This window comes from Contarinia nasturtii, unplaced genomic scaffold (genome assembly GCF_009176525.2).
Source record: "Contarinia nasturtii isolate CC-2019 unplaced genomic scaffold, AAFC_CNas_1.1 Cnas_scaffold_285, whole genome shotgun sequence".
Taxonomy (NCBI): domain Eukaryota; kingdom Metazoa; phylum Arthropoda; class Insecta; order Diptera; family Cecidomyiidae; genus Contarinia; species Contarinia nasturtii.
Genome location: NW_022197640.1, coordinates 3,872,974 through 3,889,121, shown reverse-complemented (window position 1 = coordinate 3,889,121; position 16,148 = coordinate 3,872,974). Strand labels below are relative to the sequence as shown.

The window sequence follows — 16,148 nt, the reverse complement described above, 5'->3', positions numbered from 1 at the left end:
AAAAAGAAGAAAAAAAAAAACAAAATATCAATATATGAATTACAACCTACTCATAATGATTGGCCATCCGAAATACAAGATATAGAAAATAGCAAATGGACTCAAAATGTACCTGCAATGTACCTAAAAAAGAGATAAATTTTGAATTAGAATTATGTTAAAAGAAAAGAACTCGACGAATGAGTACTTACAACAATTGGACCTGCATCACGCGGATTTGCTTCCGCTGATTTTTTGACAAAATCTAAAACGGGCAATGGATGATCGGGCGTACCTAGAATACAATGTTTTGTTTTTTTTTGGTTTAGTTTGTTCAATTTCCCCAAGGTGTGAAAATAACATTTGTTCATACCATGGTCGGGCCAATTTGTGTAATGATATTGATAAACCGTTTTTTCTGTGGCGCTTTTATTCTTCTTTGCAAGTTTCAAGTGTTTTATTACAAATGTTCGTACTGTGTATGTGGCCATGACATCTTCTTGTACGAGTTTTACTTGAATAATGCCGTAGGTTTCGGTGCCATCTTTTGGCCAATACATATCGCATTTTCTTCGTCCACGTTCAACCAGATTCGTTATCATTACAATTATGGCAACACGTTGCTCCCAAATCATACGCCAAAAGCAATCGAATGTACCTGGAAGTGGACCTTGTGTTCCAATGAATGCACGCGTCTTCTGATAACCATCGATGTAGTTTGCATTTATGTAATCGACTGATTTTTTCTGTCGACCAAGCGGCCGCAAATGAACTCGTGAGTGATCGTCTAAGCACAAAGAACGAAAGAAAGAAGAAAGGTCATATTATAAATACACCGCCGTTTCAAATGTAAATGCTTTACTTACATGCGATAATATTCAAATATCGATTTTTCTGTTTATTATCGGGATGTTGTGAATGCTCTGACGGATATTCTTCGTTAATTGATTCATTTTGTATTGCCTCATACTCTTTGCTGAATCCAATGTCACCGTCAGCATGCAATTCAGCAACATGTTTGGCGAATTCATTTATTGGCACCGCTGATCGTATTTCGCCACCAACCTCAACCGGTTGATCCCAATCAATTAACGGTTGGCCTTGCATTAAAACAAAAAAAAAAAGTTCACAAAAATTATTAACTCTGGTTCAATTGATTGAGTTCACAGAAAATTATTCAATATTTATCTATTGTCCTCCATTTTCATCGCATTTCGATCAACACGATGAACAACCATGATACATGGTAATCAGGTATTTGATAACTTACAATTATTAGGAGGAGGGTCATCCAAATAGTAGTATGCGGCGTGGAAGCATTTTCTGCAAAAATACATATCAAAAAAATTGCTATTAGAATATTGAACATATTAGAAGACAGAATAAATTTGGGAATGGCCACTTAAAATGGGAATGTCTTTTCGTTTCGAATTTAATGAAAATTGTGATGAATAAAATTATGAAAATAGCGCTCATAATAAATTCATCAATACTATATATTATTAGTTTATACTTGAACAAACAAAGTGATTTGGTTGTCGTAGATTATATTTCAGGTATGCCATAAGGTAATTTTATCGATCCCAAACATTTACCTATTTACCTATTCTATGTACAATTTGTAAGGTAATGTTTGAAATGTAATTGCATAGAACTCGTATGATAGACAACGTGTCAGTCAATTTACTTGAAATGTTGAAAACATTTATGCGAGACAATTGCTGTGAGCTATCTACTTTATTATCTTCGTCTCGGAATTCTTTGGAATATAGTACAATTTTATCTATTCATTGTAAATGCTAGTTTCTGTCATTGTATTATCAATTTCGGATATGTGTTTCGATTTCTTTTTTTGCAGTCTTTACAATAACATACATTTCGGTGTGCGTTTCTCTGTTGTGTAATAACGATCAGATGCCGTTGTCAATTGTCTGATATGATACTACTTAAACGTAATATCAAAGATCAAATTTAAATTGGGAAATAAACATAAAACGATGTGATAAACATATTTTGTGCGTATAGAATTCATATATGTAATGAAATCAGTCGCAATTAAGAGGAGATGTGTGAACATTTACACATTTTCTATATATCATACAATTTGATTTTTACAAGTAATGTTTTTTTTCTGTTAGCTGTATATGACATCGAATTATTTATTTCAGACGCTGATTCAAGTTAATCAAATGACAACCGCAAATGGAACGGAAGTTGTATTTTGTTTATCTTCATTACTAAATTTTTGGTGAGCCAGTATATGTCTCCTTAATTCGTTAGCATTTTGATCTGAATTGGTCTTATGTATTTTTGAATAACGTTAATAAATGGTTTTGATGGTAGACGGTGTTTTTTTGTGTGAGTCTCTGTTGAATTTTGACGTTATCAATGTTTGTTTCAGACCATAAAAATACATGGCCAAACCAAAAAGCGTATTCAAAACTTAAATACTCAACTTGTTATAAACGATAAGCTACCCAATTAAACTGATCGTTTACACTTTTTTTGTTAACTTCGAAATCGTATCTTTTTTCGAAATTTCGCGGAATTTTTATATTTAATATGCAGATGTTCAAGTTTTATATTGTAAATACATATGTATGTGCTATATATTGAAAGGGTAATCACAAAAAAAAAAATTATCACGTTTGCTTGAAGTGGAATGCAAGCCACGTTTCAAATGTAACAAGAACTCGTAATTTCAGATGCGATGAAATCATCTTAAAAAAATATTTCCACAATCTTGAGGAATCTTTTCGGATAATTTTCGAAGCGCAAGACAGGAACAAAAAAATGATCTCACCGTGTACGATGACACATATATGCATTGTATATCATTAAGGACCACTTAAAATATTCTGTGGCACATTTTACAAATGTTCTAATTGTTGACTAGCGAATTGTAAAAAGCAAAAATGAAATGTTCATTTACAGATTAGAATGCCGCTTATTATCGCTTTTTTTTATACAATCGCATATAATTGCGATGCACTGGTAGCAATGGTAACCAATATAAATGAATCGCAAAACGCTTGAATATGTGTTGGTCGCTGCGATGCTATTATTGTATTTTTAAAGTTAAGAGATAGAGAGAAATATGCGTTGTATCGAACAATAATCATATTCACTCGAGAAATCACACCGTTCAACTGTTCAAATTTCCAACGAAAGACCGTTTTTTTTTATTTACTTTCATTTGTTATCATTATAGTTGGAGTCGTGTGTTTTATCACAGTATAGATAAACACCATACAAATCAGTGCTGAATTTAATGCTCTATCGAGTAAATAATCGTCACTGAGAATGAAAGCAATTTTCATCAGAATTCAATATGTGGGCTCGGTATATTGATACGTTGAAACGGCGACATTATATTTTAGCTTTAAGTTGATAAAAGATATTTTGCGTTCATACGAATACATTCGAAGATATTCGAACACATTCGATTGGATGTGAGTGTGTTTGTGTCTTTTTTTTTCGTTTGAATAATAGAGAAAACAGAAAGATATTGAACGATTAAAATCCAAACGACGTATATTATGCCAAAATAAATTGAAACAAAAATAAAATAAAGAAGAGAAGACGATATACACAATACGTAAAAAACACCATGTACACGTTTCCGTATGATTCATAGAATAAAAACAAAGAAGATGTAAGAAAACGTATGTGTATTAATTGAGGAGTAAACTAATTGTGTAGAATAGAGTCTTTTTCTCTCGTTCTTCATTCAATGCTTTTCATGTGCACACAGACTAGATAACAAACAACCGTCCATATTGTGACAAGTATCAAACAAACAGAAACGTCCAATATTATGTCTATGTGCTTCACTCGTTTCAACTATAGAATATGTGAATTATATTCATCTTGGTAGTTTTTTTTTTTCTTCGAAAAACTATTTATATACACACACCGATTATTAGACGTGAATGAGTGATATTTTGCGTTTTTCAATCGCAGTTTTGTATTTGGTATAATAAAATGGTTTATTTCCAATTTGTTTACATCTACAGCAAATTAAATAGCATTTTAAATATTAAGCTTGAAATGATTATGCCCATTAAAATTCTCGTCGATTTTTTTATGTTCATAATCGATGCCATTTATTATAGAAAAATAATTATTTTTGTGTACATTACTTCACCATTGTACTATGAAAGATTGAAGGTAAAAAAAAATGATTGTGCATTGGGGTTTGACAAAAAAAAAAAAAAAAAAAAAAAAAACAATTGTTCGAAATAAACAAAACTTTGGCAAGCGAATTCGGTAAATACTGATTCGTTTCCAATTGAAATGAATTCGGCATAAAGTGAAATGTAAAAAGGCCACTTGTGAAAAGTTGAGATAACAGTATACGCTTTAACTTTGCGCGTTTTTCTTGTAAGCGTTAAACCTTAATGATCTAATTAAAATCATTCATCTCGACAGTGAACTTTATTTTTCAATATGGCCTGTTAATGTTATAAGATATAACCAAATACTTACGTAAACCAATTGTCACCCTTTTTAACACGCTTAGCCATCACTATATCGATGAATTATCAGTGGAAAAGCATCAAATGAATAATTTACAAGCAAAAGCGTCACACTTCTATTGCAAAACAGTACTTCACTCTTTTCTTCACTTTTTGTTCAATGAATTTCCCTTCTCAACTGAATTATTAGCTGACTATTTTTGTGTGTTTTGTTTTTTTTCTGTTGTTGTTGTTGTTGTCTACGTTTTCGTTTGTTTTTCTTTTTGCGTCACATCAGTTTGTGATTAATTTTACATATAGTTCGTCATGATTCTAATTTCGACTGTTCTACGTACTATTCGTTCGTTTCAAAATGAAATAACAAAAATAAATGAATAACTTTTTTTTTGACACCTTATGAACTCTTAAACTAGAGCTATTTCAATGTTTTTCTCATTTTACAAGACAATCAATTCTCTATTTACGGCCGATAATCGTTTTAGTTTATCGTGAATAAATCGGCAATTTTCCTCAATATTTTGCACTTGACAAAGAAAAAAAAACACACTACTTTGTATGAAAAAAAAAAAATTGGAACAGCTGATGCAATGGCGTATAAAAACACTTGCAAAACTACGTCGATTTGACAAACATCAAATAAAACCACAATCAAATTGATACAAGAACAAAAAAGACAACACGAATCACCAGCAAAATATTTGATTCCAAATATATATATTTTTTCTGCACGCTTGTATATTATTATCAAGTTTTTCAATTCTTTCCTTTTATTTTTTTTCTCTACTCATCAACCACAGAGAGTTTGAATGCTCGTACGTATCGGACAAGGGCTTTCCCTTGTAAATATGCTCCGCTTTTTTTTAACCTTTTCTTCCCACTGTCAGTGAGAGAGCGCACACATTTGTACTACTCTCAGTCCCACAGCGGTATCTATGCGATTCTCACAATATCTATGTTGTACTTCTTTGCGTATATCAATGGCATACCCATACATGTGTATGTAATAAATCGACACACTTTGCGCGCTCTCGTTCTCTTCTTCTCTTTCGTTCGTTTTTCTCTGTCTGAATGGAAACGTCAAATGCGTCGTCTATATATTGTGCGACGAAGACGAGAAAAAAAAACTACACAAAAAAAATAATAATAATAATACCAGCGCAATCTATACAAATATAAATAAACGTTCACATATGGCCATATACCAAGCACGTTTTATATCCTTGATGTTGTTTCTATACTCCTGCCATGAAATGTATGTAATACTAAAGTCGCAATTTCTTATTTGAAACCGAAACTTAGCCAAATGATGATAAGCGTAAATCAGAATTCAGTTCAATCGATTTCAAAAACTAGTTTTTCAAAATGATGTGTAATTAAACGAAATGACAGGCAAAGCGTTTTCGTTTCGATTGAATTTGTTTACTACGATTTGAATGTCGAACGATTTTATTCACATTTATAAGTGCACACAAAAATATATTCTATAGAATGCTTCGTTGTCATCGTATTTTGTTTATTTATTTTATTTTTTCATTGAATGTCTGTTTTTCAAAATATCATGTGAATTTTTCGGTTATTTTCGAATTAAAAAAAATCATGCGACGTTTTTTTTTGATACCTCATACACAATATGATAGTACTCGTTTCGTAACTATGTATATACTGTTGTTGATTAAGTTTTTTTTTTATTACAAATTTCACAACGAATGAAAGTTGTCTCTTCAATCTTCAACCAAAGGTTAAAAATTAATCGAAACGAACTCACGTTTTCGAAATGTGCCCGTAAAGGTGCGAACTTTGAAAATGATACTAACGAATAAAAAAAAACTACAACGCAACAAAACAATTCCTTATGAATAAATTCACATTGGAACAGAACAAACAAGAATTTTCAGTGTCCGATTTGGAAAATAACGCAGTCGTTACTGAAATGCACAACTTAAGAACAGTGGGCATAGCACGAGTATTATTCCACGATAAAGACAGAACGATGTGCGAAAGTGGCATGAAAAGGACAAGAAATATACGCTGAATAAAAGCTACGAACGACACAACGATACGGAGTGGAATACGGTGCACGAAAAGCCGTATATGTTTGATGGAGTACATAGTCACCGCATGTATACGACCGTATAAGATATATACGAACGAACGACTTACGTTGTGCTATTGGCAGCCACTCACTCTTCCGTATGTGTTATGAACGCGAAACGAACTCTTTGTGAACTTCGCGCATCGCGTTTTGGAGCACTGTCATTTTATGAAAACGAATAGCGGAAAACAGAGACAGAAAGATAAATCCAGATTTGAATATGTTGCATGCTGTTACGTAAATTCTGAACTCAAATGTGTGTTGTCCGCTATACAACTGTACATTTCACAAGCTTAGAAACGATATCATGAGAAAAACTAGGTGTTGCGTTTTCTTCTTCTTTCTGCATTTATACCTTGAAGATCTTTTCGCTTTAAGCAATCGCATATGTATGAGTTTGTATCTTCTTCATTCGGATGAAGTACCATCATGCGTGTGCCTCGCACTTCGATTAACAACAATACCGCCGTTATTATTTGGCACATTCATACAGTACACATACTGTATTATTACGTTATAAGCATCTAGAATTTCTTGTTAATGATTCTAGTCTCTGTTCATACTATTATCTCATCTTGGCTGAAACAAAGAAAAAATCATATGCAGCTTCAGTGCACGCACATTTTCGATGTTTCATTTTTTTTTTTGAACTTTTTCAGTGTTAAAATGAATAATCATTCGAAATGAAAACTATTTTCGATTCTATTGAGTTTTTCATAAGAAAAAATGCTTCTTTTACCCGGCTAGAAATTTATGCCAGGAAAATGTTGACACGGCATGGGGGACGATTCAAATAATAGAATAATTCAAAACCAAACATAAAATAATAGAATGTTTGATCAGAACTTTTCTGTCATAATTTCGAAAATGTAACAATGAGTAAGCAACAAATAAATTGCAACAGAGATTCTTTTTTGTGATACATTTTGTGAATAACATTTTTCATTCGAGGAATGGCATTTCAACATTTTTTTTATTCAATTATAGTTCATCACATGCCTCATTTTCGCATTTAACATTCAATATTCAAGTATATTCGTGTAATAATATATTTGGATTTTGTCATCTTGGAGCTGAAATCTAGGCTGAAATATCCAGATGACAAAATCCAAATATATTGTCTGGTTCAAAGTCAAAGTCGAAGAAATGAATCAAACACACCATTTTATTTAAAAATATTTCGAAAATATTGATTAGCAATATTCATAATTGAAAAGAGAATTGAAAGAGTTCTATGCAGCGTTGTATTGCAAACAAGTATCTTCATCTAATTTGTATTTTTTGTATGTGCTTACTAATAATTGAAATGAAATTCTCTTATCAAACACAGAAACGGCAAAATCAAAAGATATCAATTACATTTGATTTTGCCATCTCTGTTTGCTATGAGCATATTATTCGATAAATTCACAATGTAGATTTCACATTATAAGGGGCATTTATTTTAAAAAGATGGCCCCTTTGTGGGGACGCCCCCATTTTTTTGTATAGCAGTTATTTTTAATTTTATTTAATTTTATACGCGTTCGCGACAATAATAATAAGACCATTACTCTTATTACTTATTAAAAAATGTTTTTCCACAATTTTAACCGAAAACATTTTCTTCGTGTCACTCTTTCTCCGTCAGAAATTTTAACTAAACATACAAAATGTTTGAAAAGTGTGAAAGCGAATGTAAATTAATTTCAAAAAATCGAAAATGTTATCTCAGTATAACATGAAATTGTGTCGTTACTTGCATTTTTTTTTTTTTTTCATTACAATGGTTTGCATTAAATCAACGAAACTACTTATTTCATGACCATTCCAAAGAAGAAATAAATGATTAATACTTACCGCCACAATACAAATGCCAATAGAATTAAAATAATTCCAAAGCAACTGAATAATGCACCAACCATCATTGCCAAGTTGTAATCATTTGGAGTTTTTTGCTGTAGTGGTTGAATTTTCTCACAATTGAGCTGTAACAAAATCTATACGGCGAGAGTAAAAGCAAAATATTGATCATATAACACATATTCGTCTAATTATTACAAATTAAAGTACGCACCTTCTGTGGTTCAGAATATGAGCCCAAAATGACCTGTCGTGTGTTAATGGTGCTTATTGATGCCGCACGAACCTTTACTTCGTAAAATGTGTCAGTGGTTAAATTAGGTAGAACCATCTGAAAGCGAACGAGAAAAAAATAATTACAATTCCAAATCCGAATTCAATTCGTATTGAGCAAAAACGTTGATGAGCTTGAAATACAAACCGCTGTCTCCAAATGCCTGGCCGATGCATTTATTTTAATTTCTTGGAATTCATGCTGTGCAACGGATCGAAAACTAACAATATAGTAATCAATAGTGTTGTAATATTCGGCGGGTCGTTTCCACCTCAAATACAATGCGTCGAGATTGTGACAGGTTAAATTAGAAACAATGGGTGCGCTTGGGCCACTGATATCCGTTCGTTGTGTGACCGCATCGGATGCTTCGCCTTCATTTTTCCATGTAAATGCTTTCACCGTGATTTTGTATTCCGAATATGGCTCTGAAATTGTCATTTTTAACGAGAAATCATTAGGCTGAATCACATCGAAACAAAATTGGTTGAAATTGGCGCAAAAACAATGCAACTTACTAAGATCGCATAAATCATATCTGATCATTTCACCAGCACCGGTGCCACTGCGTACTGTAGCAAAATACGTTTGATTTTGATGAATGTAAAAGACGCGATATCCCACAATTGCACCATTCAAATTTTCTGGATCGCGCCATCCAATTGTTATTGTAGTTGATGTCACTTCTAATACTGTCAAATTGAGCGGCTTACTTGGCACTATAAATGAGATAACAATAAAAAAAGCAGGCCATAAATTAAAATCATATTGTTCACAGCAAATGAAAGAAAATATTTTATAGCTCAAGTTAAGAGAATATTTCATTTTCCAATAACCCAATACATTGAAGTGTACACAATCTCTTGCCACACATTTTTCAGAATATTATTTTGATCTTTTGACATGCATGCCATAATAACGATACGTGACTGGAGTTTTAATGTTCAAAACATGGTTTCAATGATCTTTTTTTTTTTCATTCATTTTGAATTTGTTTTATAGCAAATTTGTATTCAGTCATATTGCTTGCTTGTTAATGCTTTTTGTTCGCTCCATAAATTTATTCCATCAACGGTGGAAAAATTTGCATACGATGACTGGATCAGTGACAAAAATGAAAATAGTTTTCAACGAGAGAACAAAAAAATATAGAATTGTCACATCTGATGTAATAATTTGGCTTTGCATCTAAAAAATTTACATTTGCTATATTTGGAGTAGATTGAACATCCATTTTATTATTAGTATAGTTAAGCAACATTATTTTTTGGTCAATGTGTGTACATGATTCAAACAAATTGATATTCACTATGTTCGTCGGACAATATTTTTATTTTGACAATAATCCAAATAAATGCACACTAAAACCACCTCGGTGCAATTGCGAAAAAAAAAACATCCAAACAAAAACATGTTTGTTCCGATGAGTTTTTTGTTTTTTTTTTTTTTTTTTTTTTTTTAAACGGTTGTGATATGAGCATAGCATACGAATATTCAAAGTAATGTAATTATGATGAAAAGTCATAAATGATGGAAATGAGCATAATGTCGGAAAATTTATTTCAATTTGTATGTATCCTACCAAAATCGATTCACAAAATACAAAATTCACAAGTGAAGCGAAATTCCGAATGAAAACATGAAAGGCTCTTTACATCACCTTTTTTCACACTTGAAAAATTTAATTCGAAACACTACATATCTGCCTACATTTATCTTTATTATTTTATGCAAAAAGTCACATGCCGAAACTGGCCGCTTTTTTTTATAACAATTTTTTTTTATCGAGAATCGTTGACAGTAATCAAAAAGTGGCAGAGTTTGAGCCAATGTACATATAACAGAGAATTTTTGATCCACTTTTTGTCGTCACAATTTTTTGGACATGAATTTTTATTTAGCATAAATACCACTCCGAATATTTATTCACAGTGACGAGAATGAAAAATAATACGAAAAATGTTCCATCATGTAATATCACGTATCATTTACGCTTGTATTGACTCGCTGTATTCATCAATTGGTTACAAATAGTATTTTTTATACGGTTTTTTTACAAATTGAAAGAAAAATGAATGCAATGGATACAAAAGATTTTGCTTAAAAATGAAAAAGGTCCAAATATATATATCGTGTGTGTGTTTTTTTAATTGAATGAGGTGTCAAATTTCTTTTTTTCTATAATATAAACCAATCTTGAAAAGTGACCTTGTGCATGAGTTATACACATTAATTTTTCTTTTTAATGTGCACTATTCATTTTTTGCCCAAAATTGCAAGAAAATCTAAAAAAAAAATTATTCGAAGTGGGTGGAATTATTCATTTTTCTGAACAGCGTTCGTTTATACAAAACAAAAAAGAATTATTGAAAAAAAAGCAGCGAAAATGTTTCAAAAAGTTCGATTAATAATTTTAAATCGGTGTCGATCAACCGTATAAATATCGATTTTATGATTGGAATAGATACCGTTCCGGTTTGATGAATGCACGTGTGAGTTCATTTCACGGTTGATTTGAATGCATAATCCAATTATAAATGGGAATTTGTTGTTGAAATCAACATCGAAAATAAATAAAATATTATGCTAGTAGTATAGAAAAATGCGTGATTTGATCAAAAGGTCATTCCAATCATAACAAAAGACTTCCAATCATAACTTTGCTGGGTTACTTGGCACCTCAATTATTTAATTAATTTATGAAAAGCCATCATAAGATTTCGATTACATATTGAATCCGAATGGATATAAAAATGAAAGTATAGCTGAAAAATGTAGTTCGAAATTTTCACCCCTATAAGCGACGAAAATTGATATTTCACTATTTTTCATAATTATTTTGATTCGTTTTTTTTATTCGATTTTGCGGGCGTTTTTTCGTCCACCATTCCAAATATCCGAAATTAATCGAATAATGATATTTATCGCAAATGCATTGCACATTTTTCCTCATATAATATTTAAATTATCAAATGAAATTTTTCTACTTTTTCGAAAAAAAAATGTTGTGGTGACTATTACTATACTATATGGTACTTTTCAACTAGCGAATATAGATAAAATATAATTTGAACAAAATGAATAATATGATAAAAAGGTAATATGTGTCATTTTTTATCGCTAAAAATAAAAATCCATGAGAACAAGTCAATTAGTCAAGATAATGGGTGCGAACATAAAATTGAAGAACAAATGGATAAATAACCGACGATACCTATTATTTTCTACGTTTAATTAAGCTAAACACATAACCGCAGTGGATTCTCAAGCAATTTATGACTCATTTTAATCATTCAACGCGTTGTGTCGTCATAACGCTTATTTGAATTGCTTTTTTATTTTGTTATGATTCATGTCTCTATCCGTTTGTTTACAAATTATCCAACTTATTTTGATCGTTGAGTTTTTTTTGCAAAAATATTGACAACATTTGTAAGTTTTGAGAAGAGAAAAAAGTTTAAAATTAATGAGTTGTTTTTGTTTTTTACCATAGTTATCATTTCCATTGTAAATATTCACATATCCGCTTGTCGTCGACGTGATATCCGATGATGTCAAGTAGTTTTCTAGCTTTGATGCTATGGTTGGTCGTGCATTCGCATCTGGATAAGGGGTAGTTGTACCGCCACATACAAATTGCATTCGATTTGTGCCGATTTGCAGTAACAGGAGTGTTACGAACGCGCTCGAAATGAATGTGATGAAATTGGTCATCGGTGCGAATTTAAAATAAACGTTTGCCATTTTTTTTCTATCGAATTTTCGTATATTTTTTCGTTAACAAATCGAAAATAATACGAAGTAATGAGAAATTCACCGCTAATGGGCTGTTTCTCATTCGCTGTTTATGTGTTTATTTCACGATGTTCAGTTTCCAAAACATTTTGGATAATTTATTTTGCATTCGATGGATTTCACAAAACCGACAAAAATTCACGCGTTCTTACACGACTTGGGATTAGAGTCTATTTTTGCTCTTTTCTACACTGAGCTTTCAGCTTCACTTTAATTGCATTCAACTAATCAGCACTCATAAAATCTCAACTGAAAACATAAAATTTACCGTTTTTTTTTAATGTTTTGATTTCGATCGTTTTGTATTCGGTTGATAAATCTCAATCAGTTTTTCTTAGTACTTCTGCCCAAAGTTGATTGCATTCAATATATTAATAAACAGAACTTGTTCTGTTGAAAATTGACAATCAAATGTGCGACGATGGTGGTTAGTTGCATCGCTATCAATGACGAGATAGAACAATAATGGAAACACCTAAGTGGATACATATTGAAATGTGCCACAATAAATGCGATATTATTTTGCGTCTGGATTTCATTAAAAATGTTTTGTTTTTTTCAGTGGGCCGTGATAAAAATAACATACCAACGATAAATGCTTGTTATTTATATTCATTTCCTCTTTTGTTCGCAAATACTGTGTTATCTATTTTCATTGTTATAAAGTGATTTCGAAACGTTAATTTTGTAATGAAATTTTGTTGTGTTGTCTTTACACAGTAATTTCGATATCAAAATACAATTCAAAATGTATCAAATAACAGCCATGATTAGAATTCACGAAATTGGCTCATTTTTCATATGCATGACAGCATATGAATGTGGTAAAAAAGAAATGTTCTCGTAGAGTATAAAAAATTCTTTTCGTTGAACATAATTTTGTATATCATTTTCATTCACGGTTCGATGTGCTCAAAGTTTGTTATTTGAAATCGCATCCTCATTGACCGTTTCGTGGTTGGACATTTGTTTGTGGATGTTAGTGATGGTGAGTTCGTATTTCGAATACCGATTCGGGGTGTCATTTACCCAGAATGCACACGCAGCGCACTTCTATCGATTTTCTTGAGCAATTGTCATAAGTTCACCATTCTGAACACACAATAAGTACAAAACCCAAACACAAAAACCCAAACACAACTGAAAAATGCATTCATTCATTCAGATGTACTTTTAAAATGAGCCATACAATGCAAATTTCCAAGTTTTTCACACTTTCTGTTACAATTTTTGCTTGAAATAAAAGCCGGATGCTGTAGAATGTTTCGATATTTGGATCGAAAGTGTTGAATTGTATAGAGAATTGTATGAACAACCAAAATAACCATGTCGTCGTATTGGTTGAGTGTACTGAATGAGTATGCGTGCTTTGTGTGTGAGTTTATGTGTGCACATGTATGAGTGTGTGTATTTCAATTCAAAAATTTACCACTACATTGAAACGGCTGTGTCTAATATGGCGTTGTGGTGTTTTCGTCCATTTCGAATGCGAGACTTTATTTTGTTTTGTTTTCTTTTCATTACTTTTTGAGCTCGACGCTCTATGACCATATTGTAATTGCAATAATAATGAATAAAACCAGAAAAAAAATGATGTGTAACCGTGAATGAAAAACATCAGAATCCTTTGAATATAATGAACCCTGATTGTATGCACGCACGACTCATTTTTTTTATGTTGTTGTCGAAAGTTGTTGTTTTCCGTGTTTTAGCTCCTCTTTTGTTTTGCTATAGTTTTGTCACACACAAAGCCAATGCAGTTGTTTCATTTGCACACAATATATTTCTTTGTTTGGGATTATCGCATGGCTTTTGCTCTCTCGATAGATGGTTTTGCTTATACAATGAATGTTGGTATATGCATTTATTGCAGACACATCTATTCCATTCTTCAGTCGATTTAACTCAAATAACGGTGTTTCACGTTATTCATTCATGGTAGACATTTTCACTTTTCTATTTCTATTTCACACGAAATTTTCCGAGAAAATGTTCCATTGTATGGAGTTTTGAGAATGCTATACCCATGCTCGTTGATTTTTCGGTGAGATTTACTAGAGGCGCGGTTGGCATTAAAATTCACTTTGTTTATTTTGAATGTAGCGAAAACGGAAATCATTTCCACCCAAATCTTGTCTTATTTACATTTCATCACATTTTTCAACAGAATTTTTTTTTGTTACATAGAACAATTTTTTTAAATCAACCATAGAAAAAAATGCATTCACTGGGGTCAAAAAAAAATGAGGCAGCGATGATTAATGCAACACAAAAAGTAAAAAAAAAAACTCGATAAGCGATGCGACGCACAAATGATGTTGACTAAATTTAACTTGGTTTGAGATAAATCAAGCGAATGAATGAATACAACTTTGTTCTTATTTTGCATCCAACTTACAATATTACTTTACACAAATTTTATTCATTATTTGTTTATTCGATTTTTATTTGATTTTGGTTTTCTACAACTACCGATGGTTGAAAACCGTGTTTGTAAATGCACAAATAAATAGCAAAAACAACAATGCATATATGAGAGCGAAACAAATATATGGGATACCCGAAAAAATGAATTTGATGAACTTAAACAAAGTAGATGCACTGTCAACAGTCAGCGCGTGCGGTAAAAATCATCATTCAAATGATACCGCACACAAATATGCTTCTGCTAACGGAACGATACACACATACATACGTGTATACTAACAAATACAGAGACGAACGTAGCAGAAGAGCAGCCAGACATAATTGCTGCAACAAATACATGAAATAAGCATATACGCCCGGTGCGTATCGCATATTCAACAGAAAGAGACAAGTGTATGATGCTAATATTTTGGGTCGGCACTACCACATATACACAATGCTTCGGATGCCGTATGTGTTTTGCAAACAACATTTTCTTCAAACCATTCAAATTATGAAGCATGAGATTCGTTTATTTTTTCGCATTTCTTCTCAAAAATTATACATAATTTAATAATGATAAAAATGTAATTTATTTCAATTGAATTATTAATATGAGTAACACAAACATCCAACCAACGACATCTGTATTATCGAAAGAAAATTAATATAGACGCTTCCGTAAAGCATTATATTATTACCATTGCCATCTATTGAAACTTTAGACTACTAGTGTCAAGAAAAAGCCACCCCATACAAAAATGCCCATCGCATAGGCGAACATAGATTTGGTCGATATATGTATTTTCAGCCAGCAGTACGATTGAATTTAATATGTACTTTTAAACTAGTTTGAAAATTGCTGGATATTTTTTGCTTGAGAAATTATATCGGTGGTACAATTAGGAACAAAAGTTTTGTTTTGTTAATTTATTTAAACTTGTGCACATGAACCATTTGAAACAAAACCTCTTTAAAGCTTTACTCTGCAAAATCAGTAATTACGTTTTCTCAAATCGAGTTATAGTAAATTGGCCGATAATTTGGTCGAGTGAAATTAATTCAAAGGATACTTTTTCATGCCCCAATATTCTTAATTACTCAAAGAATATCAAATCCGCATAATTATATGGAATTTTATATTTCGAAGTGAATTAATGCCCATAAAATGGACGAAGTAATAGCAATTATATCGAAAAATGCCACAAAGCACACACTGCAACAGCATTGATTTATTCATTTTTTTATGCATACACTTTCAATATGATGTGCATAGGGATAT

General features: G+C 31.7%; 1 protein-coding gene across 10 annotated transcripts in view; it reads right to left on the bottom strand.

The window, feature by feature from the left end:
* The window catches only part of LOC116337745 (tyrosine-protein phosphatase 99A), a 147,026-nt gene that overhangs the window by 5,831 nt on the left and 125,047 nt on the right, over positions 1-16,148 (bottom strand). For 8 of the 10 annotated variants that reach the window (XM_031762590.1, XM_031762591.1, XM_031762588.1 and 5 more), the window contains 9 exons: positions 9,184-9,384; positions 8,813-9,093; positions 8,606-8,722; positions 8,389-8,528; positions 1,250-1,302; positions 846-1,079; positions 353-766; positions 192-274; positions 113-123 (listed from right to left, as the gene is read on the bottom strand). In XM_031762590.1, coding sequence (XP_031618450.1) covers positions 113-123; positions 192-274; positions 353-766; positions 846-1,079; positions 1,250-1,302; positions 8,389-8,528; positions 8,606-8,722; positions 8,813-9,093; positions 9,184-9,384 — 1,534 coding nt within the window. Of the gene's footprint in view, positions 1-112; positions 124-191; positions 275-352; positions 767-845; positions 1,080-1,249; positions 1,303-8,388; positions 8,529-8,605; positions 8,723-8,812; positions 9,094-9,183; positions 9,385-12,153; positions 12,710-12,801; positions 12,963-14,858; positions 14,988-16,148 lie in introns of those variants that run through there. The other 2 variants (XM_031762597.1, XM_031762598.1) reach the window with 2 other exon arrangements.